Below are 15,230 nucleotides of genomic sequence, written 5' to 3'. Positions count from 1 at the left end.
CGGGTGGGGCCTGGGATTCTTCATTTCTAGCAAGCTTCCAGGTGATACTGATGCTGCTGGTCCATGGCGGGTCCATTGGCATTTTGAGAAGAAAGGGGATGAAGGCAAGCACCCTGTGAAAGCTGCTCAGAACCGGGACCAAGGTGGCTACTAGGCCACAGGGCAGGTTTGTGGCTGTGGCTGAAAAGGGCTTTAGCATCACTGCTTCCCTGCCAACTGGGCATGGGGAGAGAAAAGAGACTCTGGGCACACACATCTGTCCATGCCCAGTTGATATGAGAAATCCCTTTTACGTCTTCCTTCTTACTACCAATGGCCTGGAGGATGCTTTTCCCTGCCTAAGCTGCACTCACACTGGGGAAGCTGTGTTGCCTTAGCATAGTTTTGCAAATACTCATTTCAAATCTTTTTTTTTTCAACCTAGAACCATCCAATTTAGTCTTGGTCTTGTCTGTGTGTATTTATTACTTCACTTCCTAGTTATCTTTACCATTCTCTGGCATTAGGTCTACTTTCTAATTATGATTATCTATGCTAACCTTAATGATTTACATTTTTGCTGCATTATGTTCCTCCAAGCTCTTGTGAATTAAATTGTCTCAATTTAACATTTGTGTCTACCATGGACAAGAACACGCAAGAGTTCCTGCATAAATAGGATTCCAGGAGAACAAAATGTCAAGGGAATAGCAGAAGAGGCAGAGTATATGAATTTTCTCAGACCCACATTGCCTTCTTCTAGGCTGTGGGCACCTGGGCAAATGTTAGTTTTCCTGAATGCCTGAGGGTCACAGAACTTGTTTCACGTTAGACTATGTCATTAATATAATGCTCATTGTTGACCCAAAAAAGGACAGAAAAACCCATAGTTCAAATTGCTGTGTCTCAAGGGAGACATAAAAGTGATAGTGCAATTTACAAGGGAGCATTTAAATTCTTTAATAATTGCATCGTTGTCTAATATTTTTGTGCTGCTGTGGAATAAATGTAACAGCAGTTTTAGGGGCAACTGGTAATAATGAGTCATTGAAACACCTGTTCCTCTTTCTTCTAGCTTCTTCTCTTGACAGCCTTGCAGCTAACGTCAAGGTAATTTTAGAAATAGCATTTGTAAAACGATTTATTTCCAGCTCTCTTATGTCAATTATTGTGTTTTTGGCAATCAGTGGTGGAAAGATACATTTCCAGTTAGTGCTGCTCATGGAACTGTTAGTTTAATTAGCGTTTAAGGGGCGTCTGGGCTCCACTCTATACTTGGCTTTGGGGTTGGTTGGTTCATTCCCCAGGTATAAGCTCTATACATATGTAGGATGAATCTCCAGTGTGGGTATATGTAGGCCCAATACCTTCTTTGTTGTTGGTAGTGCTGTTGCGTCAACTTGGACTCATCGCAACCTTACGTACAACAGAACGAAACGTTGCCCGGTCCTACGTCACCCTCACAATTGCCAGCATGTTCGAGTCCATTGTTGCAGTTATTGTGCCAATCCATCTCACTAAGAGTCTCTGTCATCCTCGCTGGCCCTCTATGTCACCAACATGATGTCTTCCTCTAGGTCCCTCCTAATGACGTGTGCAAAGCAAACAAGTTGGGCAGTATTCTGTTGTGATCCATAAGGTTTTTATGGGCTAATTTTCAGAGGTAGATTGCCAGAGCTTACTTCCTAGTCTCTCTTAGTCTGAAAGCGCCACTGAAACCTGCCCACTATGGGTGACCCTGCTGGTATTTGAAATACTGGTGGCACAGCTTCCAGCAGCATAGCAACATGCAAGCCACCACAGTGAGACAAACTGACAGATGGGTGGTGGGATACCTATTTTACTAGTAGTGATTTCCACTGCTTTTCCTATAATCAAGTATCTTTTGACATGGGGGTGGTAAATCACGTAGTTCTTAAAGTTTGATTGTTTTGTCAAGATGAAGGTTCAAACTTAAGTGTTACAACACAGGAATATATGTGTGCAAAGAAAATTGAGTATACTTTGCTTCGTAGGCCATAACTTTTAAGTGTTTTGTTAAAAAAATAAATAAAGATATCTTTCCTAAACTGAATAATCCCCAAACCTCAAAAATCAAAGTTGAGAGTATGGGTCTCTTTGGCTCGTTAATAAATGCCAAGCATAAGGAATTTTGTGGTGTAATGTTGCTTGTTGTTCCTTGACTTGGACTCCCAAGAAGGTTGGCTCCAGTCTTCTCTACATCCGTCTTTTATTTGCAGGAGATCTCTGGGGCAGAGAGTCATCTTGCCCCTAATCTCCCTGACTTTAAATTAAGCAAAGGAAACAAAACTGCAGCTGAAGTATAATGCATATTGTTATTCAGGTTATCAAAGAGCCAGATGAGCGGATTGTTTTCAGGAACGACTCGCCATCACCTTTAGATTCAAGTAAGTTTGAAAAGCCCTTGCCCAGTGACAGTAACCAAGGGGATGCCGATTTCCACCGGAAAACTTCATTTGCCACCTCCCAGTATTCCAGGTCACCCAGCCCGCTTCTGGATCAGCCCCTTCTCCGAGAAAGGTGAGCAGCGAGCAGCCATCCTTGCTTGCAGAGCGTGTGGTGGTGTGGCCGGAGTAAAGTCGGGTCACTTCTCGTGTTTGCTTTCTTAGGGATATTCAGCTTGGGACGCCTTGGTATGAAAATGTGATTATTGCTTTTTAAAATCTATCGAAAAGCCAGAGTTGAGCCTTTTCTTTGCTGATGGAAGGCCTATCTTGGGATCTGTTGGTTAAAAATAAGACAGACAACTGACTTCGGCACATAAAACCAGTGCTGTCAAGTCGATTCTGACTCATGGTGACCTCTTGTTTGTCAGAGTGGAACAGTGCTCCACAGGGTTTTCAATGGCTGGTTTTTCAGAAGTAGATTGCCAGGCCTTTCTTCTGAGATGCCTCTGCATGGACTCAAATCTCCAACCTTTTGGTTAGTAGCTGACTGAGTTAACCATTTGCACCACCCTTGGAGTCTCTGGGAAAAAGCAAGTCTAAACTGTTTGCAGCAGCCAGGGACTCCAACTTTTGCAGAAAAACCGAACCCATTGCCATTGAGCCGATTCCGACTCATAGAGACCCTACAGGATGGAGTAGAATTGCTCCATAGGGTTTCCAAGGCTGTAATCTTTATGGGAGCAGACAGCCACATCTTTCCAAGGCTGCAGTCTTTATGGGAGCAGCAGCTGGTGAGTTCGAACTGACGATCTTTTAGTTAGCAGCCGAGCGCTTAAGCACTGTGCTGCATAGATACTATTTATTTGAAGAAAGGCCTAGGAATCTGCTTCAGAAAAATCAGCTGTTGAGAATGGAGCACATTCTACTCTGACACACACGGGGCTGCTGAGCGACCCAGTTGGAGTGGACTCCGTGACGACTGGTTGCACTTTGGCATGGATACTCGTTAGCTACCCATTTTTATCAGTCATACGTTAAAAAAAATTAAGCTTTTGATTTCCTCAGTATAAAAGGGCTCACTATTGAAAGTTTGGAAATTACAGAAAAAGAAGGAGTGAAAAAAATCACCCATAGTCCTACAGCCCAAAGACAAACATTAACATGTAGGTATATATTATTTCTCTTTTTCTAAACATGGTTTTCCCTGTTTGTTTACATTATTGTCACACTGCAAATCATGTTTGCATGTGTCTTGAGGGCAGACCAGAGACTGACAGCAGGAACCTTTTTTTTTAAACCAAACTACACACTCCAGTAAGGTGACCAGCCGATCTTGTTTGCATGGGACTGTCCCTATTTTAAGGAGCCCTGGTGGTGCAGTGGTTAAACACTCGGCTGCTAGCTGAAAGGTAGGCGGTTTGAACCCACCAGATGCTCCACGGGAGAAAGATGTGGCAGTCTGCTTCCGTAAAGATTACAGCCTTGGAAACCCTATGGGGCAGTTCTACTCTGTCCTATAGGGTCGCAAGGAGTCGGAACGACTTGAAGGCAACGGGTTTGGTTTGTTTCTATTTTAGCCCTGAGAAGTCCTGTATCCTGGCAAACCCTCAGTCCTGGGCAAACCAGGATGGTTGGTCACCGTAACTCCCGGGAAGTGCCACTGAAGATATTTTAAGACAGCTATTGTGAATGAAGGATATGACTGTCTGCTTTTCTCTGCACTATTCATGATGAGAATAAAAAGAGAAATCCCCATATCAAAACAACACAATTGTTCATAAAGGGACTCATGGAGAAATTCCGGAACAAAAGTGGCCCTGAACTTTTCAAGGAGTGGAGAGCAAATGTGAGGTAGACTAGGAAAGTGACAATCTACTCTAAGTGTTGTTCAGAAGCGATAGAATAACTTGATAGTAAAATGTTTAGATCATGGACTTGAGGAAACCAAATCAAATATTTGAATAAAATCTATTAACGTATGGGGAATTCTTCATCAGTTGCGATACTGGAAGAAAATAACACAACATAGATAAAAAGCAGACAACAAGAAATGGTTAAATTCAGCTTTGGTCCACAGAGGCGGGTGGCTGGGGACACATTTATGCCTCTCTCTGTGCCTGACCCCATTCCTTCCCCTCTTTTCTCTTGCCACAAGCCTAGAACCCAGCAGGTTGGCAAAGTGGAGGTGGGGGTGGGGGTTAGCCTGGATTTAAAGACTGATTTTTAAAAACTGGATTTAAAGAATTGATTTTTAAACAAGGAGTAGAAAGAAACTTCAACGAGTGGTTGTGAGGAGACTTGTGCTATGTGATTGCAAACAAATACTCAACTTCTGTAGACCTTAGTTTCCTCATCTGTAAAATGGGGAAATGGGTCTTGGATATGGCAATCAAAGGTCCATCCTCTTACAGCTACAAAGGGCTTCTCTGCCATGAGACTGGGGAAAGCCCTTGGCTTCTGTCCATGTGCTGTGTTTATATGTAGTTGTTGTTAGGTGCCCTCAAGTCAGTTTTGACTCATAGTGATCCTATGGTACGACAGAACAAACACTGCCCAGTCCTGCGCCATCCTCACCATCGTTGCTGTGTTTGAGCCCATCATTGCAGCCACTGTGTCAATCCATCTCGTCGAAGGTCTTCCTGTCTTTCGCTGACCCTCTACTTTACTAAGCATGATGTCCTTGTCCAGTGACTAGCCCCTCCAGATAACATGTCCAAAGTATGTGAGATGAAGTCTCACCATCCTTGCTTCTAAGGAGCATTCTGGTTGTCCTTCTTCCAAGACAGATTTGCTCATTCTTCTAGTAGTCCATGGTATATTCAGTATTCTTCACCAACACTGTAATTCAAAGGCATCAATTCTTCTTCAGTCTTCCTTATTCATTGTCCAGTTTTTGCATGCATATGAGGCAATTGAAAATACCATGGCCTGGGTCAGGTGCACCTTAGTCCTCAAAGTGACATCTTTGCTTTTTATCACTTTAAAGAGATCTTTTGCAGCAGATTTGCCCAATGCAGTACGTCATTTGATTTCTTGACTGCAGCTTCCAAGGGTGTTAATTGTGGATCCAAGTAAAATGTGGCTGTATCTTTTCATTTTGAGTCTGGCCATATCAGCAAATAAAGGTCCCGAAAGCTTTACTCCATTCACATCATTAAAGTCAACTCTACTTTGAGGAGGCAGTCTTCCCCAGTTGTATTTTGAGTGCCTTCCAACCTGAGGGGCTCATCTTCTGGCACTATATCAGATGATTTTCCACTGCCATTCATAAGGTTTTCACTGGCCAATTTTTTCAGAAGTAGACCACTAGGTTCTTCTTCCTAGTCTGTCTTAGTCCGGAAGCTCTGCTGAAACCTGTCCACCATGGGTGACCCTGCGGGTATTTGAAATACCAGTGGCATAGCTTCTGGCATCATAGCAACACGCAAGCCCCCACAGTACGACAAACTGACAGACGACCCATTTAATAGAAGTACAATTAAAAGCAATTCCACTGCTAGGTAGATACCCAGAAGACTTGAAAGCAGGGACTCAGCAGATGCTTGTTCACTAGTGTTCATTGCAGCATTAGTCACAGAGCCGAAGGAGTTGTTTTCCTGCGGGTGGTAATGGGCTTGTGTAAATCCAGTTGTACTCTTGGTCTCGTCTCCCTGGAAACCGATGGGACATGTTTGTTACAGAGTGAGGAGGGATGGGTGGTTCGGGAGTGGGCCTAGGACCGAGCAGCATGGCAGTTGCACAGGAGGGCATTGGTGGGGCACGCCAGAATGACAAGTGGATTACTGAAACGTCCCCATCATTTCCAGTGTTTATTGTACATTCATTGAAGAGAATGATTTCATCCAAATTCTTCAGGCATTTTTAGAAAACAGTGCCCATAGTTTTCATTATCACATTGCTATGTACACTTTTCGCTTAGTTATACTTCAGAATTTAGGATTTGGTACTCCCCCCACCCTGAATGGAGCCCTGGTGGCACAGTGGTTAAGAGCTATGGCTGCTAACAATAAAGGTCAGCAGTTTGAATCCACCAGCCACTCCTTGGAAACCTTATGAGGCAGTTCTACTCTGTCCTACAGGGTTACTATAAGTCGGAATCAACTCGATGGCAATGGGTTTGTTTTCTGGGTTTTTCCATCCCAAATATGAATGAATTTATTCATTCATTCAATCACTCAACAAATGTTTATTGAATACCTGTTGTGGTATTTAATACCTGCCAGACCCTGGGATGAGCTATTAACCAAAAAGGCACAGTCCCTGCCCTCATGAAAATTTCAGTCTAGGAGTAAAGCAGATATTAACCAAATAATGACAGAACATCCACTGGAGGAAGTCCTCTGAATGAGGGGTGAATGGAACTCCAGGTGCAGATGATGGGAACGTTGACTTCCTCTCTAGGAGGGGGTTCAGGAAGGACTTTCCTGAGAAGTCCATATCTGAACCGCCATCTGAAGGGTGGGTAGGGTTTACAAGAGTAGGGATGGGGATTGTGGGTGGCAGCATTCTGGATAGAGGGAACAGTATTGGCAAAATCCTTGTTAAGAAAAAACAACCAAACCAATTGCCGTCATGTCAGTTCTGACTCATGATGACCCTTTGTGTGTCAGAATAGAACTGGGCTCCACAGGGTTTTCAGTGGCTGATTTTTCTAAAGTTGATCGCCTTATGGAACGGAGAAAATGCTCAATGTTTGAGGAACTGAAAGGCAGTGTAAGTCTTGTGATTAAGTTGGGTCTGAGGTGCCTAAAATAAATGCAATATAAAATATACTCACTTTAAACCCATTGCCATCGAGTCGATTCCAACTCATAGTGACCCACAGGACAGAGTAGAACTGCCCCCTAGGGTTTCCAAGGAGCAGCTGTTGGATTCGAAGTGCTGATCTTTAGGGTAGCAGCCGGGCCACCAGGGCTCTCTAATCCCTGTAGTGGAAAACAGATGGGGTTAAATTTTGTATTAAATTTTCTAGATTAAATTTTTAAAAGTTAAAGCAGCGTTTGTTCATTAGAGGAACATATGAAAAGCACAGTAAAAGGAAGAAAAAAAATCACTCATAGCCATATACCTAAACTAAACCATTCTTAGCATCTTGGTTGTTTTTAGTTCCCTTAATTTTCCTATAAGTAGGATAAGAAAGACATTGAAATCACACTGTGTGCCATTTTGCATGTTGCTGTTTTTTGTTACTGTTAAGTTACAGATAACACATATTGTTATATGCCCTAAGTATCCTACTTAGTAGCTACATAACACTCCATTCTGTTTACTCTGTTGGGCAGGTTCCACCCTAGTTTTCAGTCCATGTGGAAGAAGATCCATGAGAGAGTATGCAGTCTTCTGACATCCCACAGAGCTCAACAGCCAAACCAAACCAAGGTAAGGGCCTCGGATCAAACACGAACTTTGCTGACAAAATACTAATGGGAACTGGAATTTACAGGCTAGTGGGGAAGACAGCCATTAATCATGTAGCCACAGAAATAAATATAAAATGGTGATGGTTACAAATGATGGTGCGTGGTGTCCTGAGAGTGTATGATAGGGGTATTTGACTTGGTTGAGTCAGGGCAGGCTTTCCTGAGGAAGAGACAGTCCAGCTGAGACTGAAGGATGAAGAGCAGCTGATTTGGAGCAGAGCAAGCATCCATCAGGAGTCCTGCGGAGGGAGAGAGCATGGTCATCTTAGTTTGGTAGTGCTGCCACAAAAATACCACAAATGGGTGGCTTTAAAGAACAGAAGTGTATTTTCTCATAGTTCTGGAGGCTAAAAGTCCAAGCAGGCTCTCAGTTGTGTCCCTTTCTTCTGTGAGCCTCCCTCCCAGTGTCTGGAGTCTGCTGGTTCCTTGGCCTGTAGATGAGCCTCACATGATGTTTGTCTTCCCCCTTCGTGTGTCTCCATATCTGTTCTGCTTTTTGTATAACTCAGAAGTGATTGGGTTTAGGATCCACTCTGCTTTGGTATGACTTCATTTACAAATTGTTATGGATTGAATTGTGTCCCCCCAAAATGTGTATCAATTTGGCGAGGCTGTGATTCCCAGTTTTGTATGATTGTCCACCATTTTGTCATCGATGTGATTTTCCTATGTGTTGTAAATTCTACGTCTATGATGTTAATGAGGCCAGATTAGAGGCAGTAATGTTAATGAGGCAGGACTTGATCTACAAGATTAGGTTGTGTCTTAAATCAATCCCTTTTGAGATATAAAAGAAGTGAGGAGAGAGACAGGGGACCTCATACCACCAAGAAAGTAGTGCCAGGAGAAGAGTGAGTCCTTTGGACCCGGGGTCCTTGTGCTGAGAAGCTCCTAGTCCAGGGGAAGATTGATGACAACGACCTTCTGCCAGAGCCAACAGAGAGAGAAAGCCTTCCCTGGAGCTGACACCCTAAATTTGGACTTCTAGCCTACTGGACTATGACAGAAGCAACTTCTGTTTATTAAGACCATCCACTGGTAGTATTTCTGTTATAGCAGCACTAGATAACTAAGACACAAACCAAAGAAAACTCATATTTCCAAGCAGGATCACATCCACAGGTATAGGGACCAGGTCTTCAATACATATTTTTGGGGGACACAATTCAGTCCATGACAACCATGCTTTCAAAGGACTGAGCAAAGACAGTCTTGCTGGCCCTCATTAGCTGGCCCTCAGTATCTTTCCCTGCTGCTACACACTGGAACCCCGTCCAGAGACGGACTCAGCTGTGCTTGTGGTCTGTGTAAGGCCACAACATGGAAGAATGTTTTTCTAAAATTTAATAAAGTGTTTTTGACTGTTTGACTTTCATGAGGGTGGGGGAATATTTCTATAGGGTATACCATAGATAGGTATACCCAGTACTTTGAGTCTGCTGCAGATGTACAGCAATTAGCCTAGTGACCTTTCACCATTTCAAAAGAATTCAAAGGAAGAGTTAACTAACAGTGCTGCTAGCGGCTGGCTTCAGCCATACCATGTAGTTGAATTGGTTACCTTGACTTATTTAAAGGCTGACATATCGTAGATTTATAGAATGACACTTACAAATGAATAAATTCATTGCCCTAACGATGGGGGTGGTGAATTATTTTCCTTCGTCTTTTCAAAGTCGTTGGCTTTGTCTTGTTAATTCGCGATCTTTTCAAGTAATGGAATCCCTTTAAAATTAAAAAAACAAAACAAAACAAATGTCTATATACATAGTGAACTCCACATATATGGCATATATGGGATTCATAGGCCTTTACATGTGAAACTACATATCTGGTCATTGATCTCTATTACATTACAAAGAATATAATTACTGGATTTGTTTTTGTTATAGGAAGCTCTTACCTCTGAAGTAAATTCTAACCTTGAAAGGCAAGGCTACCCTCTGAAGAAATACCCACTGCGTGAGCAGAGATATTTTTAACTGCTGTCTTAGGTAAGTAAGCAGCTTAAGTGTTTCTTCTTATCTTGATTGGCTAAAATAATTTCATTTCCTTCTGTCAATGTGCCATAACTAGAAAGTGTGGTCGACGGGAGATGCGGAGGAGACATAAGAATAAGAACATGTTTTTCCTTCCCTTAATATAATAAGGGTCTTTGGGTCAACCAGCCCTCCTGCCTCCTCCTTATTGAACAGCTCCTCTGGTCTTTCTTGCCTTGGAGCCTTTGAACATATTGCTGTCTTTTTCTGGACTACTTCTTCCTAATTCTGCCTGGGTAACTTCTTACCCGTCAGGTTTCATGACCTTCCATGACACCCCGCCCCTCCCAGGTATACCCTCTCAGCGCCCTGCACTTTTCTCTCCTAAAGTATGTCACCGTTTGTTAGTACGTTTTTATTTGCACTGACTGTTTAAAGTCTGCATCTTCGACCAGAATGCGCCTCAGGGACCCCATCTGTACTGTCCACTGCTTATCACCCACATTTAGCACCATACCGTGGAATCACATTAAACTGAGATAAATTCACCCACAGGCACTGGGCTTGTGCCCTGACTCAGGAACCTGATTTCCCGCTTCCCCCTGCTGCTGTCCTTGCTTCCGATGACCCTCCACTGTGGTTGGCGCTCAAAAAATGTTTTCTTGTACGAGGGGATGTTGGAGGTAACTAGGCAACTCTAGAATGGTGGCAACTCAAGAATATGTGGCAAGTCGTTGGAACAGGGATCATGGTGTGCCAAGAGAACGGATGTGAAGTACAAGAACGACAGTTGTTTCTGAATGGGGTATTCCCCATCTGCTTCCCTCTTCCCTTTTCTATTTATTTAATGAGCTGGAGGGATAAATTCTTCAAATAGTACTCTGCGTATATGTATATTATATCAATATATCCTGTATGTGTATATACAATCTATAGATTATACGTATATATACGTATGTATGTATATGTAATAAGTGTTGCTTATATTTAGGCCAACACAGATTATATCCAATTTTTGATCTTCAGCAAGAGTATTTCCACTTAAAAATCACCCTTTCACCTACCTCTGTCCTTTTGTAATTTTGACTTGTGGCTTTTCTGTTGGGTAGAAGAAAAACTGAGGGGAAGAAGCACATTTATTGCAAAGGAACTCTCGAGTGGATACTGTTATTTGGGTCCTTCAAGGCTTTTATCTTTTTCAGTTCATAGTAGGGGAATATTTTGCAAAATTTGGCCCAAGTTTTGGGCTGAGTGATGGTAGAATCGTCTCCGCACATTAAGCGTGTTGCACCTTGGGAACCTGGGAGGGGAAACTAAAGTCATGCAGTTCAGTGAGTTGCTTGGAGACGAGAAATCTCTACACATCTGAGTTCCCATTATTGACTTCTGTTTTCTTTTGTTGCTGTTGCTGTTAGCTGCTGTTCAGTTGGCCCCGATTCATGGTGACCCCATGCACAATGTAATGAAATGCTGCTCAGTCCTGCGCCATCCCCGTGATGGATCAGACTGTGATCCATAGGGTTTTCATATGCTGGTTTTTGGAAGTAGATTGCCAGGCCTTTTGGCTCTTCAATGTACAGGCAGTTCCCAGATTGCAAACAGTTCCATTCCTAAATCTGTCTTTAGGTCGAATTTGTACGTAAGTCGGTCAGGTACGGTTCGTATCTAACGTTAGTTAGTCAAATGTTTGCTTAGTGTATAGTATATAATGTACCTTTCTATGCATAAAAAACATTAAAGCAACATTTCCAGAGACACTAAAATATCTTCAACACAATAATACAGTAATAATAATAATAATAATAATAATAATAATAGTGTTTTGATATGCATCACAAAGTAGAGCCCGTTTGTTATTATGAACCATCGTATGTACCTCGAATTTTTAATATAATAGACTTTACAGGGATTGGTTTGTAACTATGGGTTGTACGTAAGTTGGACGTTTGGAACCCAGGGACTGCTTGTACTTGACGATCCAGGGCCTGAGAGCCCTTCTTGTCTTGGATCAGAGCTCTTTTGCTTCTTTCTCTCCCACGTAGTACAGTTGCAAAGATAGTGCACTGCACAAGTTTGGGGCTTGCATTGTTGTCTGTGTGAATGACACCCCCTGGAATTGCGCAGAGCAGAGCCTGAGCTTCAGGAAGAGGCCCTGACAATTGCATAAATGTTTGAATTCCCTGAGCAAAGGCCTCACGCTCCGAGTCTTCATGCAGTTGCTCTGTTTTCTTTCTAGTCTCCGAAGAGCTCCTTGCCTTCTTTGGATATTTCTTTTGGTGTCAGTTGGAAAGCAGTGATTCACTCCTTTCTGTGCAAAGGAAACCCTAGGGGGTCTCTCTCAGACTTCAAAGTCTTATTTTTTTCTACATATAAATTGGATTTCCTTCCTCTTGCCATCCTTCCTTACCTATTTTTGCCACATATTTTGGTTTATGTGGAAGGAGGAATGCCAAACCAGGGCAACTGAGTTGGTCTATCCCTGTTAAGTATTTGCCCTTTGATCTGCCCTGATGATCACACGTGTAAGTCCAGTCTCTGCCTGTGTCTCTTCTCTCTTCAAATATTGAGGTCCCTAAGAGCTGGGCCATCTCTGAAGATGACGTAGCCTCTATCCAGGCAGTTTTCATGCTGAGGGTTTGTTAACAGCCACACTGTGGGATGTCACCATTTCTTAGGTATTCTCTTCTTTCCCTTCCTAACCCAGGCCCAGAATAACAGTACAAAAACAAAACCCCACAGTTGTTGTTGAGTTGATTCTGACTCATGGTGACCCCAAGTGTGTCAGAGTAGAACTGTGCTTCATAGGGTTTTCAATGGCTGATTTTTCAGAAGTAGATTGTCAGGCCTTTCTTCCAGGGTGCATCTGGGTGGACTTGAACCTTTATCTATTCTGTTAGCAGCCGAGAACCGTAACTGTTTGCACCGCCCAGGGACTTCCTAATACTTCATGTGTTTTAAATGAGGTCCAACTACTTCACATGTATTAAATGAGTTAATGTGTAATTCTCACATCAACCTTATGAGGCAGGTAGTATCATTAGTCCCATTTTACAGATAGGGAAACTGAGCCACAGAGAGGAGAGGTGCGTCACCCAAGGTGACATGGCCAGTGAATGGCAGAGATAGGAATATGAACCCAGATAGTCTGGCTTCTGTGAGGATGGCGCAGGACCAGGCAGTCTTCTGTTCTGTTGTGCATAGGGCTGCTATCAGTTGGAACTGCCCCAATAGCACTTAACAACATCAACAAGAAATCTAGCTCCAGAGACCATGCTCGTAACCCTGACACCGTCTTGCCTCTCCAGACCTAGAGTATGTGATATATAAGAACCCTGGAGAGAGACAAGCAGGTGTGCAGAGGAGAGCCCCTCGGAACTGGAGCAGTTTGTGGACACTGCCCTGGAATGGCTTCCACTAGGATCTGGTAGTGTTGTATTGTGTAGACCTTCTTTCCAGCGAAATAAAAATAATTGAGTCCTTTTAATGATAAAGGAGTATGGGATGACCTGCTAAGCCTTTATGGTAGTCAGGCTCCTGAAAGTCTGGTTTGAGGGTCATTCATGCTTTCCGGCACACTTACCTGCCCCATGGCTGGCCAGGACTCCTCCCCACCTTCCGCACAGAGGAATGTGGAGGACAGCTCAGTAATTGCCCATTCTGCAGGATTCTACCTAGAACGTTCTGCTTGGTAGATGAAAGGGCGGATTCTGGGCCACTTAATCTCTGGTTGCCAAAACAGTCATCTAGGCATTTATTAGGTGGTTACACGGAACATAGCCCACATAATTGCCACTTAGGGAACAGGGCCCACATAATTACCAAATGCCAAATTGCATTGACTTTCAACATGGGTAATGTGAAGTTACATAAAGCCCTGACTGATGTGAGCGGATAGAGAGAACATAAGAAAAGGAACTAGTAAATCCTGCCTTAGAAATTGGTTTTCTACACAACAAGGGTCCTCAGCAGTGGTTCAGAATGTGCCAGTCCACCTTCCCTGGAGCCCTTCATACCACCCTCCCCGACTCCCAACTTCTGAGTCACGGATTCCTGGTGAGGCGGGGATCCTGGAGGCTGAGTTAGTGAAGGTTCTCGTGGGTGTAGGAAACCCCAGGGTACTTGACTAGTCTTAAGCAAACAGGGCATTTATTGGAAAGATGCTGAATAGTTTAGTGAATCTGGGGAAGATCCAAACAATCAGGCTTTGGAGAGAGTGAATTCCAGAGTCGTTCTGGGGAGACAAGGAGCCCTTAAACCTTCTCTGTAGAGACTACAAGTAATTCAATTCATCTCCCAACATCTTTCCAACTCTGTGTGGAAGTTGGAAATGTCTCTCATTCCCAGGAGAGAGAATCCAACTGGTGTTTTATCTCCACATTTTTTTTTTTTTTTTTAGTCTATCGATACTTCCTTCTCTCCAAATTTTTAAATGAAAAATTTTAAACATACAGAAAGGTCAGAAGAATTTACAGCAAATATAAATATACCCACCACCTAGATGCTACACTCAACTATACTTGCTTTATCATATATCTATCCATCCATCCATCCATCTTATTTATTTTTGGATGCATTTCAAAGTGAGATGCAGACATCAGTACATTTTCCTCCAGAAAATTCAGCATGTATACCATGAACTAAGAGTTCAATACTTATATTTTATTCTTTTGAGATACAACTTACAGTGAAATGCACAAATTCATTCATGAGTTCCAACAAATGCACACATCTGTGCACCCAAACCCCTCTTGAGATACAGAACATTACCACCACCTAGAAAGTTTCTTTATGGCCCTTCCCAATAAATCAAAATCTCCACCCTACTCCGTCAGAGGCAACCATTGTTTTGATTATTTTTCCACCACATTGTAATTTTGCCTATTCCAGAACGTTATGTATGTTTTTGAAATTCATTCCTGTTGTTGCATGATCAGTAATTCACTCCTTCATTTTGCTGGTTTATTTCACTGTATACATATTCCAGAGTTTGTTTATCCCTTCTCCTATTGATAGATAACTGGGCTGCTTCCAGTTTGGGGGTCTTAAGAATAAAGCTGCTGTGAATATTCTTTCACAAGTCTTTATTTGGACATGTACTTCTATTTCTCTTGTTTAAATACCTAGGAGTAGGATTGCTGGGGCAGAGGGTAAACCAAAAAAACCTGTTGCCATTGAGTCGACTCTGACCCATAGCAACCCTATAGGACAGAGGAGATCTGCCCCCAGATGGTTTCCAAGGAGCAGTAGGTAAATTTGAACTGCTGACCTCTTGGGTAGCAGCTGATCTCATAACCACTGCGCCACCAGAGCTCCAGAGGTTAGGTGTATGTTTAGTTTCATGAGAAGCTGCCACACGTTTTCCCAAAGTGGTTGTGCCATTTTCCACGCCCACCAGCCACGTATGAGTGTTCCAGTTGCTCCACATGCTTGCCTGATTGGTCTTT

The 15,230-nt window shown here is 42.9% G+C and overlaps 1 protein-coding gene across 1 annotated transcript in view; it reads left to right on the top strand.

Moving 5' to 3' along the window:
- SPATA6L (spermatogenesis associated 6 like) overlaps nt 1-9,888 on the top strand; it is a 54,649-nt gene extending 44,761 nt beyond the window's left edge. Inside the window, exons 11-14 of the mRNA XM_023728587.1 lie at nt 1,055-1,089; nt 2,324-2,520; nt 7,670-7,766; nt 9,700-9,888. Coding sequence (XP_023584355.1) covers nt 1,055-1,089; nt 2,324-2,520; nt 7,670-7,766; nt 9,700-9,789 — 419 coding nt within the window. The 3' untranslated portion in view covers nt 9,790-9,888. The remainder of the gene's footprint in view (nt 1-1,054; nt 1,090-2,323; nt 2,521-7,669; nt 7,767-9,699) is intronic.
- The last annotated feature ends 5,342 nt before the right edge of the window (nt 9,889-15,230 follow it).

The sequence above is a fragment of the Trichechus manatus genome, unplaced genomic scaffold (assembly GCF_000243295.1).
Source record: "Trichechus manatus latirostris isolate Lorelei unplaced genomic scaffold, TriManLat1.0 scaffold00025, whole genome shotgun sequence".
Taxonomy (NCBI): domain Eukaryota; kingdom Metazoa; phylum Chordata; class Mammalia; order Sirenia; family Trichechidae; genus Trichechus; species Trichechus manatus.
Note: the sequence above shows the minus strand (reverse complement) of the source record. Positions and strands in the feature narration are given on the sequence as shown.